We start from the raw sequence: 24,869 nt of genomic DNA, 5'->3' as shown, positions 1-24,869 counted from the left end.
CTGTAGCATTTTCCCTAACGAACTAGCAGCTAACATCAGTGCAAAGCTACTTTTAAGCCACACTAGTCCTCGATTTCATGGTGGCAAATAAACTAGGTTTCTTCCAAGTATTACTGGAGGACGAGGAATAGCTACACATGCTACACTACATATTGTAGGAGGATACAATAAGCCATGCTAACCACTAACCGCTAAGGCAGACCTCTTGAATGTTAGCAAAAGTGGGTGGCTCGAAACAGACATGGACAGTAACAATAGCAAGTATAATACCTGTATTTGGTCGATACTTCAATAATTAGCTCGATTATTGTATTATTACAAAATCCATGGTCGCTTTTTTTATTGTTTACTAACTTAGGAAATAAGTCCTTGGACACAGGAGGAATTGATTTTTGAAGCAGCCAAAAATATTTAAATGATATTGTTACTTAGACTTAGACTTAGACTTCCTTTTTATTGTCATTCAAATTTGAACTTTACAGTACAGATAAGAACGAAATTTCGCCATCCTGTGTTTTTGTCTAATTAATATTATTTGTATGATTTTGATAAATAATTGAAGCATTCAATGATCTTGAAAAGTTGAAGTATCAGCATTGGTATGACCAATACTCCCCATGTTACTACTTGGCATTGGATCAATACCCACATTTGTAGTATTGCCCAAAACTGATGTAAAGTATGCAAACAACAAAAGAATAAGGGCTTTTACATTTTAACAGAAATGTAGATTGCAGCTATTAACAATAAATTAGCAAGTAGATTAATAATAGTTTTGAGGAAAATAATACAACCAGAAATTATGCAATATGTTACTGCATAAATCAGCAGCCAAATTAGGAGCCCTTGTAACCCCTCTTACAATAATTATAGTCTCATTAAATACCAAATAATATATTTTGATATATATCGTTATCGCAAGAGACTGCGATATATATATCGAGATATAGATTTTAGGCCATATCGACATCCCTAATGTGAGTGTTTCAACCCAACACAAGACTGACATAGATATTTAATGGATCTATGAATACACATGCAGAAAATACTTAGGTGACAGTGCTAACCACTGTATTGCTCTGCTGCCTGTCCTATTTTTATAAGAAATGATTGAACAGATTTGGCAAATAACTACATTTGCATGATTTCTTTGCAAACGCCAAGCTTCGTATTGCTTCTTCGGTCTGTATTGTGTAGAGATAACCAAACAAATGCAGCAGAGTTCAGCATCAGGTCACGGAACTGGATTCATTTTGGAGAGGCAGGCCTTTTGTGAAATGTAGGACAAATGCGAAGGACTTGTAGAGCTGCTCTTGAGCCATTACAAAACGTGTGTCTGATACATTGCTGAGCCGTAGGCAAGTGGCTGAAGATGTTTCTTAAACCTCAGCATTAAGAGGTAGAACACAGGTGTCAAACTCCAGATCTACACCTTTATACAGAAATATACACCTTATTTACTACAATGTGTGGTGCTATGTAAAGTATCCAAACGTAGCTAGGATTTTATCAGCTTTATTATTCAGCTTCAGCATAACACTTGACACTGAGACCTCCAACTGAACATAGCCAAAAACGACACCCGACTCATCGCGCATCTTGATGACGTCACTCATATTACTACGCCTTGTAATCCACAGAAAATATAGTTCCATAAACACAATTAACAATGGGGCCCACAGTGATATTGATAGATGCATTGTACTAACCATTCTTACTATAATAGAGTCAGATTACCAACAAAAGTAGCAATACCAAATTTTCTGGACTATAATCCGCAAATATTTTCCCAAGATTTGAACCCTGCTGTTTATACAAAGGTGCGGTTAATCTATGGATGTGTCTTCGCTAACGGCCATTATGTTTTGTATACAAAAAACGTACATAGTATTAACATCGACACAGAGACTGTGTTATTGTCAGTGTTGGGTTAGTTACTGAAAACCAGTAACTAGTTACAATTACTAGTTACTTTATTTCAAAAGTAACTCAGTTACTAACTCAGTTACTTACACCAAAAAGTAATGCGTTACTGTGAAAAGTAACTATTTAGTTACTTCTTTTTTTTCCCCCTTTTTTTTTTAAGGCTCCCATTAATGCCCTTTTAGCCTTCATTTCAGTACTGTTATTGCACTGGAGAATAATACAATGTGTTGATCAACTTGACATGCATTTGCATCACTGAACTCTGCTAAGCAATGTAGTCTACATACAACACACAAACAATGTGGTCTACATACAACACACAAACAATGTGGTCTACATACAACACACAAAAAATGTGGTCTACATACAATACACAAACAATGTGGTCTACATACAACACACAAACAATGTGGTCTACATACAACACACAAACAATGTGCTCTACATACAACACACAAACAATGTGGTCTACATACAACACACAAACAATGTGCTCTACATACAACACACAAAGACAAAGATATGTTTCAAAGGGCCAATTTATTTCAGGCCAGAACAAATTGACAAAACTATTTTAAATAGCTGCAACATAATGGCACTTTAACTTTAACTTTAAGTAGATAGGATCTTTGATCCAAGACACAACTTACATTTAACTAAAATGTTATTTTATTTGTGCTCGACAAAAGAAAAGTAGTGAGAATGTTAAGACTCGACTTCTATCTTCACCATGATGTCATGTTAGTTGTTATGAGAGTAGCGTATGTGTGTGTGTGTGGCCCTTTAAAATATGACAGCATGTGGGTGAGTGACGTCAGTGAGTGAGTGGGCGAGAGAAGTGAGGGAGCGGCGACAGTGAGTGCGTGCAGGTTCTCTAGCTTGGTGGATGGCTGCGTCCAATAAAGTCACAAAGTTGCAACAAACCGCCGGGCTCGTCATTCACCCTCAGCTGTAAAGACCCTCTTCCGGGTAAAGTGAAGGTTGTTAGTACATATACGTCTCCCCTGCGCCCCTCGACTACGGTATGAGAGCCCCCCCCCACCCCCACCCACACAAAGCGCCTCTTCTTTTCCACCGGAGCGCTGCAATAAAACACACTCAGATCTTCAGTTTGTAGCCGATACTACATAAAAAATAACGTAAAATAACGCAGTAACGCATCATGTAGTAACGGTAACTGAGTTACTGAATATAAAAAATGACGCGTTAGATTACTAGTTACCGCTGAAACTAACGGTGTTACAGTAACGCGTTACTCAGTCCCAACACTGGTTATTGTTTGTGCTATGGCGCCATCTTTCACTCACTGCAGGTGCTGCGTGTTTGAAGTCTCCAGCATTTCCTTCTATTTCGTACCTTGAGCCGGTGGTATAAGTGCCATTCCATCTACTAGTCGTCCATAGCGTTTATACTCCTTTTGTTTCTTCGTTCATCACGGGAGGGCGGTGTGGTGCAGAAGGTACAGCGGTCATGCCAGCAACTTGAGGGTTCCAGGCTCGATTTCAGCTTTCCCCATCCTCGTCATCTCCGTTGTGTCCTTGGGCAAGACACTTCACCCTTGCTCCTGATGGGTTATGGTTAGCGCCTTACATAGATTACGCAAAGTGTATGTTGAAATAGTGTGAAAGCACTGTGAGTACCTTAAGGTAAAAAAACGCTATACAAGTATAACCCATGTATCACTCCAAGTAACATTTGCAAGTTTTACAATATAACTAAAACTAGTCATACTTACTAAACCGTCACATTTTTTAAGAGAAGTGTTTTCATGCATATTTGTGTGTGCTGTCGTAATGTAATCAAGCTTGCGTCGTTAGCCTTAGCTAAAATGCTGACACGTTAACAAGTGTCTGTGTTAGTATTATAAACTTACAATGGCATTCTTTTTGTATTGTTTCCGTTTCACAAACTCCTCAGTAAATTCACCAAAATGTCACAGTGGAGTTATTGAGTCTGTTTAGCAAGCTAGCGTCCACAGTCAAAGGCCTACTGAAATGATTTTTTTTTTTATTTAAATGGGGATAGCAGATCCATTCTACTTGATCATTTCGCGATATTGCCATATTTTTGCTGAAAGAATTTAGTAGAGAACATCGACGATAAAGTTCGCAACTTTTGGTCGCTGATAAAAAAAGCCTTGCCTGTACCGGAAGTAGCGTGACGTTGCAGGTTGAAGGGCTCCTCACATTTCCCCATTGTTTACACCAGCAGCGAGAGCGATTCGGGCCGAGAAAGTGACGATTACCCCATTAATTTGAGCGAGGATGAAAGGTTCGTGGATGAGGAACGTGACAGTGAAGGACTAGAGTGCAGTGCAGGACGTATCTTTTTTTCGCTCTGACCGTAACTTAGGTAAAAGGGCTCATTGGATTCCACACTTTCTCCTATTTTCTATTGTGGATCACGGATTTGTATTTTAAACCACCTCAGATACTATATCCTCTTGAAAATGAGAGTCGAGAATGCGAAATGGACATTCACAGTGACTTTTATCTCCACGACAATACATCGGTGAAGCACTTTAGCTACGGAGCTAACGTGATAGCATCGTGCTTAAATGCAGATAGAAACAAAAGAAATAAGCCCCTGACTGGAAGGATAGACAGAAGATCAACAATACTACTATCAGGAGACACCGAACCAAACACTGGACATGTAACTACATTGTTAATGCTGTGCCGCCTGTCGAAGCCTAGCAATGCTGTTGCTAACGACGCCATTGAAGCTAACTTAGCTATGGGACCTCGTCAGAGCTATGATAAAAACATTAGCGCTCCACCTACGCCAGCCCTCATCTGCTCATCAACACCCGTGCTCACCTGCGTTCCAGCGATCGACGGCGCGCCGAAGGACTTCACCCGATCATCGATGCGGTCGGCGGCTAGCGTCGGATACCGCGTCTGCTATCCCACTCAAAGTCCTCTTGGTTGTGTTGCTGCAGAAAGCATATATACACCGATCCCACCAACAGCTTTCTTCTTTGCAGTCTCCATTGTTCATTAAACAAATTGCAAAAGATTCACCAACACAGATGTCCAGAATACTGTGGAATTTTGCGATGAAAACAGAGCTGTTTGTATTGTGATACAATGTTATACAATGAAACGTACGTTTCAACCATTGACGTCACGCGCAAACGTCATCATACATAGACGTTTTCAACAGGAAGTTCCCCGGGAAATTTAAAATTGCACTTTATAAGTTAACCCGGCCTTATTGGCATGTGTTGCAATGTTAAGATTTCATCATTGATATATAATCTATCAGACTGCGTGGTCGGTAGTAGTGGGTTTCAGTAGGCCTTTAAGGGGTCCATTACAGGGACTTTTCTGTTTTGTTTGATCGGCGGTTTCACTGTGGTGTTACAGGCATCGTCTGAAAACAATTAAGGTATGTAAATATTTCCAAAATCTTTTTGTGTAAACAACTTATTTCACAACGTATAAATGTACACCTTATAATTTGGTCCGGCTAATAGGCTTTACATAAAAAAACAAAAACAATTCAATGGCCGCGGCTTACACACCGGTGCGCGCCATAGTCCGGAATACACTGTAATTTATTGTACATGACTAAAAACGACAAGGCTTTACCTATTAAACCTTATCTAAATAAAATAACCCATAAAAGATGCATATTTATATACAGCAGACCTGGGCATTCTGCGGCCCGTGGGCCGCATCCGGCCCTTTGTGCGTCCCTGTCCGGCCCGCGTGAGGCCAATCAAAAATTACAAAATAAATTTCAAAAAGTATCTATCTCAAGTGTGCAATACAACGGTGCTGCTTTTGTTTTGAAAAGCGTTATTTGTATTACTTCCGTGTGGACGTATGCTCATGCGCGCAGTGGCAATCACAAATTACAAAATAAATGTAAAAAAACATCTATGTCGTGCGTGCAATACAACTGTGCTGCTTTTATTTTAAAAAGTGTTATTAATGGGCGTATGTCCGTGTGTAACCTGTGAGTGAAGGCGCACAGCGACAAGTGATGCCCGGTTACCCCCGAGACGCTAAAAAGAGAAAAGTTGATGATGAATGGCGTGTTTTCAACAAGACATGGACTGCCAAGTAAAGGTAAAGCCGTGTGCTTAATTTGTGGTACACATGTTGCTGTGTTTAAAGAATACAGTGTAACGACCTGCTGAAGTTGATGTTGTGTTCTTGAGTTGCGGAAGGAGTGAGGATAGACGTGTGTTTGGAAGGAACAGATAAGTTGAGCTGTGTTAGTCTAGGTTGCTCAATAAAAGTTTAAAAAGAGCGTCAGACTTGGTGTGCACTTCTTTTGGACGCTACAATTGGTGTCAGAAGTAAATATTTGCGCATATTGTCGCTGCCTGTGTGCTCAGCCTGCTACGTCATCGGGAGGTACGTGCCACGTTGTTTCCTGGTGACTTTGTCAAGATGGAACGGGAGGGAAAGGACATTGAGTGGGGACTTAAGTTTCCGGCAGCACTGCAGATGTCTGTGTGAATCCAGGACGTGAGGAGATCGCCACAAAGAGAGAGAGAGAGAAAGGGAGGAAGGACAGAGGCAGCGTCTACAGGTGCAGCGCACGCTGCTTGGCATGGAAGAATTCCGCCCTCAATGAAGACTCCCAGGTTTGATGGCAAGGCGAACTGGGAGGCATTTCATCCCACTTCCGACACCAATTGTAGCGTCCGGAAGAAGTGCACACCAAGTCTGATGCTCTTTTTAAACTTTTATTGAGCAACCTATACTAACACAGCTCAACTTATCTCGTTCTTTCCACACGCATGTCTATCCTCACTCCTCATTTCCACAACAGCAACGCTTCCTCCTTCTTCGCCAATCACCTTACAGGCGTGCTACGTTCACAACAAAGAGGATGCAGGATTAAGTGACAGAAATTGAAATGTTTGCATTGTATTATACATCAGGAAGTGTTGTGTAAGAAAGTGTTAAAAATAAAACCATCAATAGCCATCTGCTTTTGTATAAAGACAAGTTAGGTTAAATGAAAATATTGTTATTATTAGTATTTATCTTATGGTATATCAAAAATAATTTGAGCAAAATTGAATTGAAATATTGTTGGTGTGGCCCTCCAGCAGTGCTCGGGTTGCTCTTGCGGCCCCCGGTAAAAATTAATTGCCCACCCCTAATATACAGTCAAAAATGATAATTGTAATCACAACAATGCATGATAGGAAACACTTGCTCTTCAGACGCATGTTCAAACCTCCCAAATCTTACGGATTTTCTGCGAAAGACTCCCGGAAATGTCCCTTGTACATCCTGACTAAAGTTACAAATCTCCCAAACTCTGCTCTTTTTGACTGCATATAAAATAATATAGCTTTTACTCAGGTGTTAAATGGATGACGAGGAAGTCATTGACTAAGAACTACTTCATTGAAACGAGCCTAAATAATCTCCACAGCTGTCTCAGTGTGCACACAAAGCAGCTTTCTCCCGCAGTATCTCTCCCTCTGTTTTTCTGGTGCTTACCAAGCAAGAACGAATAAACACAAACGCAGATATTTTTAATACAGAAAAGTTCAAATAATAATGTTCAGTCCGCGACTACTGAATTTCAGGCCCCTGAGCAATTGAGTTTCACACCCCTAACAACACATAATAATGACAATACTGTATCGAACGGAGAAAAGAATGTTAATGCAACTGAAACTCCTGTGAAGATTTAGTTGTTATAATTACCATCTAATTTACGCTTAAAACACCTGCACCTGTTGGTGTTACAGACAACCGCATAGTTCACGGTACTGAGATGCAAAAGGTGTGGAGATTGCATGTTAAACATGAGCATCTCTTTAGTCTCATCTTAAATAAGCACATTATAATGCACTTAAACACATACTTAACAGCTGTAATATGGTGGTCATATGTTGTTTCTGTGCAGGGCCGAAGCAGAATTGTATTTAGTGTCCACCCCGTTACATTTTTACACAGTTTATTATTCATGTGAATTTGAGTTGAGCCTTAATTTGGCTTAATTTGACTCAACACGGGGAACCTTACCTGGCCCGGACACCGAAAGGATTGACAGATTGATGGCTTAGCAGAATTGTATTTAGTGTCCACCCCGTTACATTTTTACACAGTTTATTATTCATGTGAATTTTAAAATAATAATATTTTAAATACAAACTTGATGCACACACCCAACATGTAAACAGTTAAACCCATTGAAACGTATTGAAATTCACTGAACTGGCAGAGTACAATATTCTGAAAATGTAAATAAATTATAAAAAAATATATATGTTTATAGGACATAGAAAACGTCTACCAAACAACATTCAAAACCGATTTGTAAAAATAGAACATAATTGTAATTTAAAAGGACCTGAGATTTAAAAATAAACAACTAGTTTTAGAACAGTGATAATGGAAATCAAAATGTCAATTTATGAAACAAACTTGCCAGTTGAGCAAAACAATGTAAATATCTCTCTGTATTTAGAAAATGTAAATATTATGAAGAAAATATCTGACTTTGAGACAGAAATAAGAAATATGGGCTCATAGTCTTCTGAGTTAAATAGCTAATGTTGTATGTGTGTGACTAGGGTGGTCCTTTAATTCATAATTTATTTTAATGTCATATCAATTATTTTTCTTTGGTATTGAGTGATTCGAATGAAAACGGAAATTGAAAAGTTTTGTACTAATTTAAATGTATGGGAAAGTAAATCACAAATTGAACATTTAAATAATGTTCCTGGCACATAACTGGCTAGGTTTTGATGTCAGTCTGTTTAACAGCCAAGCACTAACACTGTGCGCCAGGGGGGCAATGAGAATTACTCTTAACAATGTCATAGCAGGAAAGGGCTTGGAATATGTCTGCTGTAAAAATGTCAAAAGAAGCGCCCTATCATTATTTGCGCATAAGAAAGGGCGGCCTTGTTTCTATGCCAAGCTCATGTCCTCTGATGCCTTCTCCAATGCTGCCGCCCTTGACTGGCATTCTAGCATGCATGCTGATGTTTCCCTTTCTGATACCTAGCTCAATGAGTCATTTTAGGCTGAATGTAGGCTGAAAACTGATTCTTCCTAGGCTCAGCAGGCATTTTCTTTTGGTTCAAGCTAAGTCTTTTGGGTGAGGCAGTACATCATACTCTAGGAATGTGTTAACTGTGCAGTCAGGATTTTTTTTTTTTTTTTGGAGAAACATATTCCAACTGAGTTCAGACATTTTATTCTTGAGGATTCATTTATTTTCTTTTGGTTTTTTTCTTGCTTTGAGCACTGACAAGGAAGTTGTGTTTGTACCTGCATCCATGGTCATACAGTATGTCATGTTGCTACTGTACTTATTCTGTGACCCACTATTATAGTCTAACTAAGAACATTTTAATTTTGAAATAAAAACAGCCTTTTAAAACATTTATGCCATATTTTTAAACATAAATACATATACAGTATATGCAAAAATGTAAGAAGGCCATTTTAAGAAATCTATGAAGAGGAATAAGATAACTTCATGTTTAAAAAATCAATGAAGTAAAACTAATAGTTCACATATTTAAAACAAATATGCCTAAAAAATATTTTTTACACATTTTTATTACATTTATATTTTTTTTACCAGCTACCCACAACTCAAACAGAACAAGTCTGCAACCCAATTTTAGGTCCTGATACATTTGAATTGATACAGTACCAATTCCCGGTACTTGAGAATAGATACCTGCACATTTGCGGTACTTTTGTGCCTGTTAAATGTGTTTGATAACGGTTTTATAATTAAATCTATTTTTTTATTAAATATTTAAAAATGAAGTTATTCTGGTAACTGTGCTGTCCAGTTGTTGTATCTTGTTTTCTAATTACACTTCTGAGTCGTATTTGCAAGTATTATAGACTTTGCATGCAGTTGCAATTCCAAGACATTAGATGGCAGTAGTGTTTAGGCTACAGTGTGTTGCCTAGGTAGGAAGTAGTCTTTGCAAGTATTTTCTTTTGTGGAGTCCTAAAAAGCGTTCATACTGTAAGTACCGTACTTATTACAAACAAGCCGTTTGTTCGTCACATCCTCGTTGTAGTTTTAATTACCATATTTGGAGGTGTTGAAATTGCCATGTAAAATTGCTAATCGATAGCATATCTATACCATATCCAATGTAAATTAACATTGTTTACTAATGCATTCTTCTTGCTTTGTTGGCATAGACCAGTGGTTCTCACACTTTTTTCATCAAGTAACGCCACAGAAAACACTTGGCTCTCCAAGTGCCACCATAATGACTTAACATTGAAATACAGTAGCGTAGTAGGCCTAGGTATTAAAAACAAGACAGGTGTATTTACTATTTTGCCCACTGTAACATTACACAGTTTGAACAGTAGCACTGTGATAACGACTCAAGTCACATTACAATATTCAATTAAGTGATTATTTGGTGTACCACTACATCGAGCCCGCATACCACTAGTGTTACCAGTACCACAGTTAGAGAATCACTGACATAGACAATTGTAATATTATCTAGAGGCAGTCCGACTGAGTTCACTCGTGCAGCAAAGGTATCGAAATATGACACTGTTTCATTTTACGATACCCGGAAGTACCTATGGAATTCGGTTGGTACCTATAAAAGTACTGAACTCGGTACCCAACCCTACATGTGAGAGTGTTTTCCCCCCACATATTTAGATTGTAAATATTTACTGTATTTTATGTAACATTGCAATTGTCAGACCTTTTTTTTTTTTAACCAAGAATTCTCAATGGATCATTCTGTATCATGCTACTGTGCAGTTAGCGCTAGTGGCTTTTTTGTAGCTGCAGATCAGAAGTATGAGGCAAGAATGTATCGTATTACTGGAAGCCACATTCATGGTCACCGTCCTGATAGCATCTGTGGCGGACATCTTTGTACAAATTATTCATCAACCATAATGAGCATTTTAACCTTCAAGCTTTAATGTCTCTCTCTTTTTCCATAGAGTGGTATGGCGCTGGCATATGATCCCACCTCGATGCAAAATGGGTAAGGTGGAACATTTTCTCCTCAGATTTACATATGTGTTGCCATCTTTTTTGCCCGTGTACCTGCTAATGATGCTTTGTGAAACTTGTGCGCTTTTCAATAGCACACCTGGCCAGATGCTCGTATCGCACATAAGCCTCTTGTCAGCACATCTCGCACTTCCACGTGCATACGAATGTATGAAACACAAATGTGCGAGCATCGTCAGGCTCCCTTAAGGCACACTGTTTTGCTATTATCATAAAGACACTCATGTGCACTGCACATTTCCCCCATCTGGCCCTTTTTACAAAGCTGCTTCACACTGATTGTAAGCTCTAACTGCAAAGAGGAAAGAAAATGCGTAATCGAGAAAATCCATCCATCCATCTTTTTTATCTTCTACCTCTTAAATCCTTCTCTTCAAAAGCATGAGCATGTGTGTCCTTTGGTCGGTACTGTAGTATTGTAGTACTCTGCTGTAGTGGAAAAGTCCAAGGTCAAACAAAAAGAATTTTGGAAGACTATAAAAATGAATAAAACTGTAAAATAAGAATAAAAAGGTACAGTGTTAACCCTTTGAATCTCACTGAGGTTTGATCATGGGTGGCCCATTTTGGGCAAGGGCGCGCATAGATTGATTTCTTTATTGCAGGGATATTCATCTAAATGTTTCGGGGGTTTTTTTGGGTGGGGGGGCACATTACCAGATACCTAACGACGGGGGGCCGGACATCTCCCTCCACCAGCATATTTTACAGTGGACATTTAATTTTGTTCTATTCATTTTTTTGTTTCTATTCATATTTTTAAGGACCTTCTACAAAAAAGATAGTCAAAGACCATCTCTATGGTATAGCACTCTAGTGTTTTTAACAATCTTCTGCAAAATCTCTCAGGTTTTTTTAACAGAACTTGCGGGCCACCAGTTGAATAGCCCAAATAATGAAAACAAGAGGACCTAAAATAGAAGCTTGAGGAACACTACTAGTATAACTCAGTGGTGTGCCGTCAGGGCCAGCAAGGCCTTCTCTGCTGGCCTAACATAACCAGAGGGGGGGGCGGGTGCGTGGTTAAGGGCGGGGGCGTGCTTAAGAGGGGAGGAGTATATTTACAGCTAGAATTCACCAGGTCAAGTATTTCATATATATATACAGTGTATATATATACATGAAATACTTGACTTTCAGTGAATTCTAGCTATATATATATATATATATATATTTATATTTATATATATATATATATATATATATATATATATATATATATATATATATATATATATATATATATATATATATATATATATATATATATATATATATATATATATATTCATTTATTTTATTATATATATATATATATATATATATATATATATATATAAATAAAAGAAATACTTCAATTTCAGTGTTCATTTATTTACACATATACACACACATAACACTCATCTACTCATTGTTGTATTTAAAGGTACAATGCTTTGCAGCCAGAAGCACAGCCTTTGAAGGAGCATAGGTGTGGGCAGCATCAGTGAAATGTATTTTGCAGGAAAGGAGTGAGTTAAGGGTTGAATTGTCCATCCTCGTTCTATTCTCTGTCACTATTTTTAAAAGTAGAAATAACACTAATTTCACTGTGTAACGTTGTTTTTTTTTAAAATCATGCATTATTAAATTAATTATTAGTTCAATTAAAATCAAAACTTCGAACGTCATCCTTTATGCTTTCATGCTATTTACATACAGATATATATGCTGTTAAATGTAAATTTAGCACATTTAAACGATCAACTACAAGTTAGCGCAACAGTCTGACGTCACCTGGTATGCCCATTGGCGCCACCTTGTGGTGCAGATAGCACACGACGCTTCAGAGTTCACGGGGAGGTCCTGTACTGCTGAAAGTCATCCAGTCGTATTGATTGATTGATTGAGACTTTTATTAGTAGGTTGCACAGTGAAGTACATATTCCATACAATTGACCACTAAATGGTAACACCCGAATAAGTTTTTCAACTTGTTTAAGTCGGGATCCACTTAAATTGATTCATGATACAGATATATACTATCAGATATATACTATCATCATAATACAGTCATCACACAAGATAATCACATTGAATTATTTACATTATTTACAATCAGGGGTGTGGGGGGGGGGGTGGAGGATATGGACAGCAAGTAGTGGACATAGAGAGAGAGAGAGAGAGAGAGAGAGAGAGAGAGAGAGAGAGAGAGAGAGAGAGAGAGAGAGAGATCAGAAGGCATAAGAAAAAGTATCTGCACTTGATTGTTTACATTTGATTATTAGCAAACCGGGAAGGGTGTTAGTTTAGGGTTGTAGCTGCCTGGAGGTGAACTTTTATTGCGGTTTTGAAGGAGGATAGAGATGCCCTTTCTTTTATACCTGTTGGGAGCGCATTCCACATTGATGTGGCATAGAAAGAGAATGAGTTAAGACCTTTGTTAGTTCGGAATCTGGGTTTAACGTGGTTAGTGGAGCTCCCCCTGGTGTTGTGGTTATGGCGGTCATTTACGTTAAGGAAGTAGTTTGACATGTACTTCAGTATCAGGGAGGTGTAGTGGATTTTATAGACTAGGCTCAGTGCAAGTTGTTTAACTCTGTCCTCCACCTTGAGCCAGCCCACTTTGGAGAAGTGGGTAGGAGTGAGGTGGGATCTGGGATGGAGGTCTAGAAGTAACCTGACTAGCTTGTTCTGGGATGTTTGGAGTTTAGATTTGAGGGTTTTGGAGGTGCTAGGGTACCAGGAGGTGCATGCATAATCGAAAAAGGGTTGAACGAGAGTTCCCGCCAGAATCCTCATGGTGCTTTTGTTGACCAGAGAGGAGATTCTGTAGAGAAATCTCGTTCGTTGGTTAACCTTTTTGATTACCTTGGTTGCCATTTTATCACAGGAAAGGTTAGCCTCTAGAATGGAACCTAGGTAGGTGACCTCATCTTTTCTGGTGATAACCATGTCACCCACTTTTATAGTGAAGTCATTGACTTTCTTAAGGTTGATGTGGGACCCAAACAGGATGGATTCCGTTTTACCCAAGTGTATGGATAGCTTGTTGTCAGCGAGCCAGGTGCAAGTTCTACAGAGCTCAGCACTGAGGATTTTCTCCACCTGTTACTTGTCCTTGTCGGATACCAGCAGGGCAGAGTCATCCGCAAACAAAAACAATTCACAGTCGTATGCCGATGACAAGTCGTTTATGTATATTAGGAACATTAAAGGTCCCAATATACTGCCTTGTGGGACTCCACAGCTCACCGAGAGAGGGGGGGGACTAGATGTTATAGACTTAGACTTAGACTTCCTTTTTATTGTCATTCAAATTTGAACTGTACAGTACAGATAAGAACAAAATTGCGTTACATAAGCTAATGGTAGTGCAGGATAAAAAAAGCAATAAGTTGCATGTATAAATAAATAAATAGGTTACTGTACAGATAAATATATTGCACTTTTTCACATGCATCCACGTTTATGGATGTATGTTATATGGTCTTTTTTTCACGTTTTATAACGTGATTGGGCAGGCACGCTGTTTATATAGGCTGTCCTCACTCAGCTCCGCCTGAAAATCGGGAGATTTTTGGGAGAAAATTTGTCCCGGGAGGTTTTCGGGAGAGGCGCTGAATTTCGGGACTCTCCCGGAAAATCCGGGAGGGTTGGCAAGTATGCAGTAGGGTGTAAATGTGTTCTTGTATAGTATTTCTCCAGCAATGATCATGTGGTGACATCAATTACGGTATTTTGAGAAGTAATCATTTAAGTCGGAGATCACTGAAGGCCTAGGTGGGAAACGCACGGCCCGCCACTGGTATAACTACAGAAGTTGAACAAATGACTACTGACTGCATCTGAAGTAAACAAGTTACAGCAACGCCTTCGTGACATAAATCACATTACGGAGAAAAAACACAACTGCCAAAAAGGAGAGGACTTAAAGGGGTGCTTTGAGGAACATCTCAGTTATGTAAATCACAAGTTTGGATCAAAGTGTTCTGTTTCCTAGCAAGGTTAAAATGTCAATGTAAGGTTTTGCTTGTGAGTTTACAGTGGTCTAAGTTCCTCTCTACAACAGAAGCACTCTTGGGTTTTTAGGGATTTGCTGCAAAAATGTTTGTCTGAACTCGGGGGCCGGTATGGTGTCATTCCTGGACCTCCAGTTGAATAGCCCTGATTTATTGTCATTGTAAATAATATATACAATGAAATGTCATTTAAAGCACAAGGTGACACCCGTAAGAAGTATATCAAATGAATAAATACTAAGAAAAAAAACAATATTGCATTCATACTTCACATCCATACTACACGCATGCAAGGAAACAGTGACGAAAAATATGCAGTGAGAAAAAATAAGCCATTTCCTTATTTATTTATTTTTTAAATTTTTTTTATCTTAGCAATGGTGTAAAGGATTGGTAATTGGGCAACAAATCTTCCTGAGGCAGGAGAGAGAAAAAGGAGACAAGTAATCTGACACCCTGCGTGTTTCTGCAATGATTGACAACATGCGGCATTTGACTAATCAGCGATCAGATGCAGGCAGACAGCCTGTTGGATGCAGGTGGAAAGAAGGTCTCAGAATAGAAAAACACACGAGGATGTAAACAAGATGAGGCTTGACATCTGTAAGAGGCTTGTTCCATTGCTGAAAGTATGTGTTCATTTTAATGTGTTCCTACTAATAAAGGTTGTAAACCAAAATGGCTTTTTTTTATCTTGTATTAAAATTATGTTTAGGGCCCCAATTTGCCCAGGTAAAGTCCTGGGTATAATGAATGTTGGCACTTTAAATGTTAGGTGCAACTATTAACAAAGTGTTAGTGTTAGCACTTGTAGTGTGGTGGTCTTTGACCAATGATTTTTATAGTCAACTTTGATTTGTTAGATTTTACCTATAGTTGAACGTTGTTTTATTTGTTTTTTGTTTTTAGGACAGAGCTAATGCGGATTCCCACAAATAAACAGATCTAATTTCCATCCATCCATCCATTTTCTACCGCTTATTCCCTTCGGGGTCGCGGGGGGCGCTGGAGCCCATCTCAGCTACAATCGGGCGGAAGGCGGGGTACACCCTGGACAAGTCGCCACCTCATCGCAGGGCCAACACAGATAGACAGACAACATTCACACTCACATTCACACAATAGGGCCAATTTAGTGTTGCCAATCAACCTATCCCCAGGTGCATGTCTTTGGAGGTGGGAGGAAGCCGGAGTACCCGGAGGGAACCCACGCAGTCACGGGGAGGACATGCAAACTCCACACAGAAAGATCCCGAGCCCGGGATTGAACTCAAAACTACTCAGGACCTTTGTATTGTGAGGCAGACGCACTAACCCCTCTGCCACCGTGCTGCCCCAGATCTAATTTGTGACCCAAAAAAAGGCTCATGTAAACAAATAAACACGGTTTGTAAGAGATTGGATGGTTTTGTGATATCTGGCAGAGCGCTGAGAAGACAATCAAACTATCTAGTGCTGGAGTAATCAAAAGAGCCATTTTACCACCTCTCCCACTGAAGAAAAATAGTATGTAGCCACAAAAATAAAATGTTTTATTTTATCTTTGTTTTTGTTTTTTTACAGGCAATTGAATCCGTCCATAAATATGTAAGCTTTATTTTTTTCTGAGAATATACTAATCCTCTTCCATCCATCTATGCATCCATCCTCTCGTCATCCTTACCAGACACACACACACACACACACACACACACACACACACACACACACACACACACACACACACACACACACACACACACACACACACACACACACACACACATTTTCTTTTCCTTCCCTTCCTCATGCTTGTCCAATCTCCGGACTCAGCCTGTCCCCGTTCTTGGCCTCACAGACATCTTTATAGAACTCTCTCCGACGGAGGGAAGAGCGTTGTTTAATGTCGATTAGACGGCGAGATTGATAGTCAAATCAAACTCCTCCAAATCAGAATTTTCAAATATTCGACTACGACTAAGTAGGGCTGTCTTCAAGTTGAAGAGTTGACGATTCTATTCGAAGAAGTCTGGTTTGACTATCATTCTTGCAGCAAGTTAAATACCTGCTGAGGCCTTCTGCATACAGCAGGTGTGTTGGGAGAATAGATTGATTGCGTTCATCAAGTCTTCTTCAAATATTAGTTAAATACTCTTGTGTGCAGACAAATAGTTTTTAGAGAGTAAGAGGTCATTCATATCTGCTTTCAATTTGGGCTGTTGCATATGCCATGCATTTCACACCTCGGCCTTCAGTGATATCCCACTTTAATAAATACCTCCCATAATACTATCATTTCTGTCACCACATGACCATGGCTGGAGAAATGCTATACAGAAACACTCGCGCACTGCCGAGTATTGAAACACCTCAATAGTGTACAAAATGTAAAAGTCAACAAACCAGCATCAGCTATTAAAACATATCTCTATGTGGTACTGTCAAAATTTAAGTAATTGTAAAAACAAATTGAAAAAATAAAGAAATAAAATATTTGAACTCAAAATTTGCAGTTCCCAACAGAAACTGTAAACTTCGGTTGATTTGCATAGCACTTCCTGCTTTCACAACTTGTGATTGGGATACTCACTCAGTACGTGTCCGTGCACTAAATTAGTCCAACTTCTCAAATAGTTCGGCCCTAAATAAGCCTACTACAGTCCGTGGACACCCCTTAATCCGATCGTGTTCGGTTTTTGAAAAGTCAGACTAACACACATGGATTATGGGATTGGAAACCAGAACTCTCGAGGGGTGTGTGTGCGGCAGAAGAGGACCCTTAGTATCATGCATGTGCCAGTCTCAACATGCGGGATACAACCCGGAAGCAGATCCCATTCAATGAAAACATAGCAACAATTGCAATGAAGAGGTGAAAGTTTATTTCCTTCACAAATTAAAAGAACAAAACATTGTGAAGTGCATCGATGGTAGAAAAAAAGAAACAAAAAATTATTTAGAAAGTAGCTAAGGAAATGTAGAATGCTAGCTTAATTCGGACTCACGAACGAAATATAAATGAGATGAAATAGAATGAAGCAGGTACATCTAAGGTGAATAATGAAGCGTACACAAACCTCATCATGCTGCATTTTTGCAAGCCAAGCCACTTTTCGCACAACTGGGAAGATAGTTCAGAACAATGGCAACCTTCCTCTGGATATCTGTCGGGCCACGAACGGTCTTTTCCTTCAGATTTAAAACTCCTTCCATCAATCCAAAGAGCCTTCCGGATTAACTTTAAGACATTCAAAAGTTTTGTTTCCATGATTTTCGTCTGAAAATGTATTTGAAAAACGTATCCATCGGTTCTTCATTGCAACCGACATGCATCTGCCCTGCATCCGCCCAGATACATTCTTGGTAGTAGCGTCATGTTCGTAGCGCAATTCAAGATAATTTCTTGATGATGTCTGCTATTTAACATCACCATAGCCATTAGAGACATACAAACCCCGTTTCCATATGAGTTGGGAAATTGTGTTAGATGTAAATAATAAATACAAACAGAATACAATGATTTGCTAATCCTTTTCAACCCATATGCAACTGAATGCACTACAAAGACAAGATATTTGATGTTCAAACTCATAAACTTTTTTTTTTTGCAAATAATTAACTTAGAATTTCATGGCTGCAACTTGTGCCAAAATAGTTGGGAAAGGGCATGTTCACCACTGTGTTACATGGCCTTTCCTTTTAACAACACTCAGTAAACGTTTGGGAACTGAGGAGACACATTTTTTAAGCTTCTCAGGTGGAATTCTTTCCCATTCTTGCTTGATGTACAGCTTAAGTTGTTCAACAGTCCGGGGGTCTCCGTTGTGGTATTTTACACTGTAAAAATTTTCACCGTTTAATTACAGTAACCTACTGGCAGCTAATGGTTCCAATATAATACTGTTTTTCTACAGCACACATACTGTGATTTATCACTACAGTTTATTACTGTAAAAGGCATCACAGTACTGTGCTGTATCAAATATACGCTTCACAGCATAATACTGTCATCTGTTTAGCGGCATTACACTGTTATTTTAGTGTATCTACTGTAATATCCATGAACAGTTAATTACAGTAAAATAATTGTAAGCATTATAGACTGAGCTTTACAGTATAATGCCACTAGAAGTAAATGAGTTGAACTTTAAATGTTTCAAAATCAAAACCCCTGCAATCTGCTGGCATAAAAATGACTGGAGAAATGGCCTTGCAAGTTTATGCTTTTATTAACCAATTATTTTAAAATGCATCAAATACATTCAATGTACATTTAGTGCATTCTTCTTATTTTCAGTAAATCATTTTAACATTTAGAACATGTCAACTTAATTTCAAACTGGAGACAAATAACTGAACACGAGTCCAGTGTTTAGTTGTCGGCTACATAAAGCCCCACTCAAAGTCTGTGAGATTTTTTTATAAGGGTGGCTAAGTGAGGATTTACAGTTGCTGCCTTTTTCTGGACCAGCTTCCCAGTCTTCTTGGACACCACCTTTCCCTGGCTAGCCTTTGTTCCCCTCTCAGGGTTAACGCCAATGAATCGCCTAAAAAAGAGAGAAAGCATATTAGATATTCTGTTGTGATTGAAGATTACTTGCAGTCGATACAGAACTCCCCTCCCATTGTTAATTTAGGAATATGCACTGCACAAATATTAATATCAATTTTAGGATGTATGTGAGCCTATACCATAACCACAGCTGTAGATGAGTGAATGCTCTAAAACCCATTAAGACAAATTCAGAGAGGAAGACAATGCTAAAGCCTCCCCAATCCCTCTCTCTATTTATGTGTTTTCTCTCCATCTACGGGACCGTGTATTTACGCTGATGTTTCCTGCTTTCACCCATTTAACATATCGTTATCTGCTCATTACCTATCTTCTCTGCATCCTGGGGTCACACTGGTGCATCCTGCCTTTACCCATTCAACATATCTTTACCTGCACATTACCTACCTTCTCTGCATAGTGTGGTCACGCTGGTGCTTTCTGCCTTTACCCATTCAACATATCTTTACCTGCACATTACCTACCTTCTCTGTATCCTGGAGTCTAGCTGGTGTTTCCTGCCTTTACCCATTCAACATATCTTTACCTGCACATTACCTACCTTCCCTGCATCCTGGGATCACACTGGTGCTTCTTTCTTTCACCATACAACATATCTTCACCTGCACATTACCTACCTTGTCTGCATTGCCTCGACCACACCGGCGCTTCCTTCTTTCACCCATTCAACATACCCTCACCCGCACATTACCTACCTTCTCTGTATAGTGGGGTCACGCTTGTGCTTCCTGCCTTTACCCATTCAACATATATTCACCCGCACATTACCTACTTGCTCTGCATCCTCGGGTCACGCTGGTGCTTCCTGCCATCACCCAGTCAACATATCTTTACCTGCAAATGACCTACTTTTTCTGCATCCTGGGGTCAAACAGGTGCTTCCTTCTTTGACCCAGTCAACATATCTTTACCGGCACATTACCTACCTTCTCTGTATCCTAGAGTCAAACTGGTGCTTCGGTTCCTAATAAGAAGGTCCACAAAGGAACAGAAGAGTCATTGATTTAAAGCACAAAATTGGGGAAATGACAAGTCAAATTCCTGAACAGAGGTGAGAAAGGGGGCAAAATATCCTAACAGTTTTTAACAGTATCAAGAGGATTTACCTTTGAACAAATTCCAATGTCCGAGCACCTTCCTCTTGGTATTCCAAGTTGAACACATAGTAGGTGGCAAGAAGGGCAGCAAGCCCTGAGATGAAGCCAGGTTGGACGCCTTCGCAGATGACATCACCTTCCATGCTGATCATCCAACGTTTTATTGTGACTTTGTCACCAGCAACTGGTACAGTCAAGAAATGCAGTTTATGTTTCTAAACAGTATCCAATATGGGTAACATTTTAAAGGTATTTGGAATGGCCACCTCACACCCAAGAATATATCGCTCTCTCTTTACTCTGTTTACATCTAGTCTCCTAAGGTGTACTGCTGCAAATCATTACTTTCCAATGTTCGGAATGACAAAAACAACAATGATACAAATACAGCAGCAGGAGAGCATAGTATAAATACGTTTAGGACAAACAGACTTATGTTCTGCGCTCCATGAGACACTTACCCAGCAGTATCAGTCGTGGACTGGTCGGGAGGGTCGGTGTCCGCTCCACATCGGCTGCAGTGGCAGACATCTGGAGAAAAAATAGGTCACCATGATGACTTGTGACAAAATATAACATGACAGTTGGGAGCATAATTTAATTAAAGTGTAAGAATACAATATTTCTGCATAATTTGGTGGGTAAGAGATTGAAAAACAATAACAAAAAAACATTGAATTTTAGAATATTTATAATATTAATTTAGATGTTTGTATGCTTTTGTAGCTTAATAGTGCTAAACTTACATCTGCAAGGAGTATCAGTGCATCTCTTCTTTCATCAAAATAGGCCATCAACAGCTGGATGATACGAAGAGTCAACTCCCCATCTTCATCCACAGGAAGGGTAGACTGAGCATTATGGTTCTTAGCTTTAGGACACACAGACTTATGTTCTGCGCTCCATGAGACACTTACCCAGCAGTATCAGTCGTGGACTGGTCGGGAGGGTCAGTGTCCGCTCCACATCGGCTGCAGTGACAGACATCTGTAGAAAAAATAGGTCACCATGATGACTTGTGACAAAATATAACATGGCATTTGGGAGCATCATTTAATTCAAATGTAAGAATACAATATTTCTGCATTTGTCCAAACCGTCTTTTTGTTCTGAGTGGTTTAGTTGTTCCTTCACGATTGATGTTCTCAATGCGTGTTTTCATTTGAGTGAGGAATGAAGTAAAACCTCCACTAATGATGGCACCTTCTGGTGTCATATCAGCAAAACTACATGGGTACTGCTTAACAATTTTTTGGCAGATTACGAGACACTCACTGCGCGTTGGATTAGCCTTATACCTTCTCATTTCATCCACAAGGATTCTAATCATTTGGCGTCGCTTGTCAGGAGCAGGTCTCCTGCTGTTGGCGATAGCTGATTGCACTTCAGCAGGCATTTTATCCAATGGGACTTGAAAGGTTTCATGCCATTTACTGGATATTATGGCGGGCTGGCTTACTCCACTCTGAGAACAAAGTTAAGTTCAAGTTAAAGTACCAATGATTGTCACACACACACTAGGTGTGGCGAAATTATTCTCTGCATTTGACCCATCACCCTTGATCACCCCCTGGGAGGTGAGGGGAGCAGTGGGGAGCAGTGGGCAGCAGCGGTGGCTGCGCCTGGTAATCATTTTTGGTGATTTAACCCCCAATTCCAACCCGTGATGCTGAGTGCCAAGCAGGGAGGTAATGGCTCCCATTTTTATAGTCTTTGGTATGACTCGGCCGGGGTTTGAACTCACAACCTACCGATCTCAGGAGGTGCTGAAGCTGGTGAAGAGCTTGACAAGGGCGAAAAGCCAGGCAGTGAAGATGAAGAGGAGCAAGGCAATGGACTGGAGAACAAAGACAGACTTCCGCCTGCAGACTTTTGATGTACCAAGTCATCTGGCAAGGGGTGGAGATCAAGCACGACTGTTGTAGTTTCTAAAACGCATAGAAATAAAGCAAAATGTATACATCACTACATTCAAAATTTCTCCCATATGCATGCATGGCAATTCAAACAATTGTTTGGAATACAACTGCATTAAGGCTTTTGGGAGAACTGTAGAATATCTGACAGGTGCAAATCTCTACTCGAATGTATTCATTCTATGTCAAATGAGTGTTATTATTTCTCAACAATTACTGTAGCTTTAACTAGATGGGAGAACTACAAACACAAGATTGATAGTTACCCATTTTGAATGCCTCCAGAAGTTTCCTTTGCTGGATAACAGGCAAGAGGTCTTTGATCTCATCCTGCTCTACATACTTGAGGTCTGCTTTTGATTCCACACCTGAGCTTTTCAGTGTTGAGATGACCAGTTGTACAATATCCTCAGACAGGTTGGGTAAAGTTCTGAGGATGATGACTTTTATTTCCTCACAGATGGATGACATGAATCTAGAATATAGGGACTGAATGGTGGAGAATTAGTGAGGACACGCCCCAAATAAAATATTCAGGCAGTGGGTAGTAATCAAACAGCTCTGCTTGACTAATAGAGAAGTAGGTTTCCTGCATACGTGTATTGTAATAGGCATTAATGTAAGGTTGACGAACAGCCTGATATACCTCAGTGATAAAATACACTGTTACATTTTTATGAATGACAACCTTTTTAATTTTTCCTACAACAAGGCCATCATCATTACGACCTATAACAACAAACATGTTGCTCTTATATGTTGTCCCTTTCACAGTCACGTGATGACTAATGAGGGTATTTTGAGGATCAAAGTTAAGATGAGCAATTGACTGTCTCATCTTTTTATTGTAGTCTTCCACAATAAGTTCAGTTCCCTTCTCTTACCTCAACAGATGGTAGAAACAGGGTCCCAGAACTGGGGGGGTGGTATTTAAAAAAAAAAATTGTTTTATAAAGAAATACAATCATGTGTGCTTATGGACTGTATCCCTGTAGACTGTATTGATCTATATTGATATAATAATATATATATTGTGTGTTTTATGTTGATTTAATAAAAAAAAATATATATATATGATGTGGGAAAAGTTGCAAATCAGATCTTTGCTTTGTTTACTTCAATGAAAGACTATATTCCTTTTATAAATATATTTAATTAACTTGGACAATTCACATATAAGTGCTGGAGAACACCCATGTGACGTTACTAACACAATCAGTTTTCACTACAATATAGTTTACATATACATAGTATACATATGTTTATTTCTATTTTTTTTTTAAAACACCATAGATATAACTGATCGTCGAGGGAAAAATCGAACAAATCAGGCTCCAGGCTCATATAAATGGGGGTTGCATATAGAAAAAAGGACATCAAATGTGAAACAAATCATGTGAGTGATATGCAGTGGCGACCCCTTATGGCAGGGGTGTCAAACTCATTTTAGATGGGGGGCCACATTGAGGAAAATCTACTCCGAAGTGGGCCAGACTGGTAAAATCACGGAACGATAACTTAAAAATAAAGACAACTTCAGATTGTTTTCATTGTTTAAAAATAGAACAAGCACATTCTGAAAATGTACAAATCATAATGTTGTTGTTGTTTTTTTACACTTATATGTTGCATGTTGCGGTTAATAGTATTCTATCTTTATGCTCAGTGGCCTTGTGGTTAGAGTGTCCGCCCTGAGATCGGTAGGTCGTGAGTTCAAACCTCGGCCGAGTCATACCAAAGACTATAAAAATGGGACCCATTACCTCCCTGCTTGGCATTCAGCATCAAGGGTTGGAATTGGGGGTTAAATCACCAAAATGATTCCCGTGCGTGGCCACCGCTGCGTCTCACTGCTCCCCTTTGGGGATGGGTCAAATGCAGAGAATAATTTCACCGCACTTAGTGTGTGTGTGACAATCATTGGCACTTTAACTTTAACTTTATGTGTCATTATTTATACTTTGTGAATAAATCATGTAATAATGTTCATCAGTCAACTCATTGGTGTTAATTTTCAATCTATCAAGATAAAAAAAATAATATCAAACTCAATTTACAGGATGTTATTTATGTAGTTGTCTCATTTTCCTCGACTAGTGTACTAACATCATGTGGTTTATTTTATTTTTTTACATATGTAACATAATCTACAAAGATACAAAGATTTGTTGTTGCGACATCTAGTGGACACATTCATAACAGCAGTTTCTTTCATTTAAAAATGTTGGCTCATTTTTATACTTAGCAAACTCATCCCATGGGCCAGATAAAACCTGTTCGCGGGCCTGATCCGGCCCGTGGGCCGTACGTTTGACAACCCTGCCTTATGGGAAACACAGAAAAACAACTGCTACTTTAAAACAAAAAT

The 24,869-nt window shown here is 39.2% G+C and overlaps 2 protein-coding genes across 4 annotated transcripts in view; one reads left to right on the top strand and one right to left on the bottom strand.

Annotated features, from left to right (window-relative positions):
• LOC133660198 (RNA-binding motif, single-stranded-interacting protein 3-like) overlaps positions 1–24,869 on the top strand; it is a 467,861-nt gene that overhangs the window by 385,180 nt on the left and 57,812 nt on the right. For both annotated transcript variants that reach the window (XM_062063470.1, XM_062063468.1), the window contains exon 8: positions 10,863–10,906. In XM_062063470.1, the coding sequence (XP_061919454.1) occupies positions 10,863–10,906 (44 nt within the window). The remainder of the gene's footprint in view (positions 1–10,862; positions 10,907–24,869) is intronic.
• LOC133660199 (uncharacterized) lies at positions 19,224–23,214 on the bottom strand. 2 transcript variants are annotated; one of them, XM_062063471.1, is made up of 8 exons: positions 22,768–23,214; positions 22,337–22,513; positions 21,503–21,572; positions 21,332–21,414; positions 21,047–21,116; positions 20,595–20,769; positions 20,415–20,452; positions 19,224–19,462 (listed from the first exon to the last, which is right to left on the bottom strand). In XM_062063471.1, exons 1-8 carry the CDS (start codon positions 22,828–22,830, stop codon positions 19,359–19,361), a joined length of 780 nt encoding a protein of 259 aa, XP_061919455.1. In that variant the 5' UTR covers positions 22,831–23,214; the 3' UTR covers positions 19,224–19,358. The 2 variants fall into 2 exon arrangements, with proteins under 2 accessions (XP_061919455.1, XP_061919456.1); XM_062063472.1 differs by having other exon boundaries at positions 22,337–22,474.

The sequence above is a fragment of the Entelurus aequoreus genome, linkage group LG11 (genome assembly GCF_033978785.1).
Source record: "Entelurus aequoreus isolate RoL-2023_Sb linkage group LG11, RoL_Eaeq_v1.1, whole genome shotgun sequence".
Taxonomy (NCBI): domain Eukaryota; kingdom Metazoa; phylum Chordata; class Actinopteri; order Syngnathiformes; family Syngnathidae; genus Entelurus; species Entelurus aequoreus.
The sequence above is the reverse complement of the archived record's forward strand: the minus strand, read 5'-3'. Positions and strand labels throughout refer to the sequence as shown.

Coding starts and splice junctions, on each gene's coding strand:
- LOC133660199 (XM_062063471.1), bottom strand. CDS start 22,830: ATGAGATCAAAGACCTCTTGCCTGTTATCCAGCAAAGGAAACTTCTGG. Junction 22,514..22,767: donor TCTGGAGGCATTCAAAATGG/GTAACTATCAAT, acceptor TATGCGTTTTAG/AAACTACAACAGTCGTGCTT. Junction 21,415..21,502: donor TCCACGACTGATACTGCTGG/GTAAGTGTCTCA, acceptor CTGTGGATGAAG/ATGGGGAGTTGACTCTTCGT.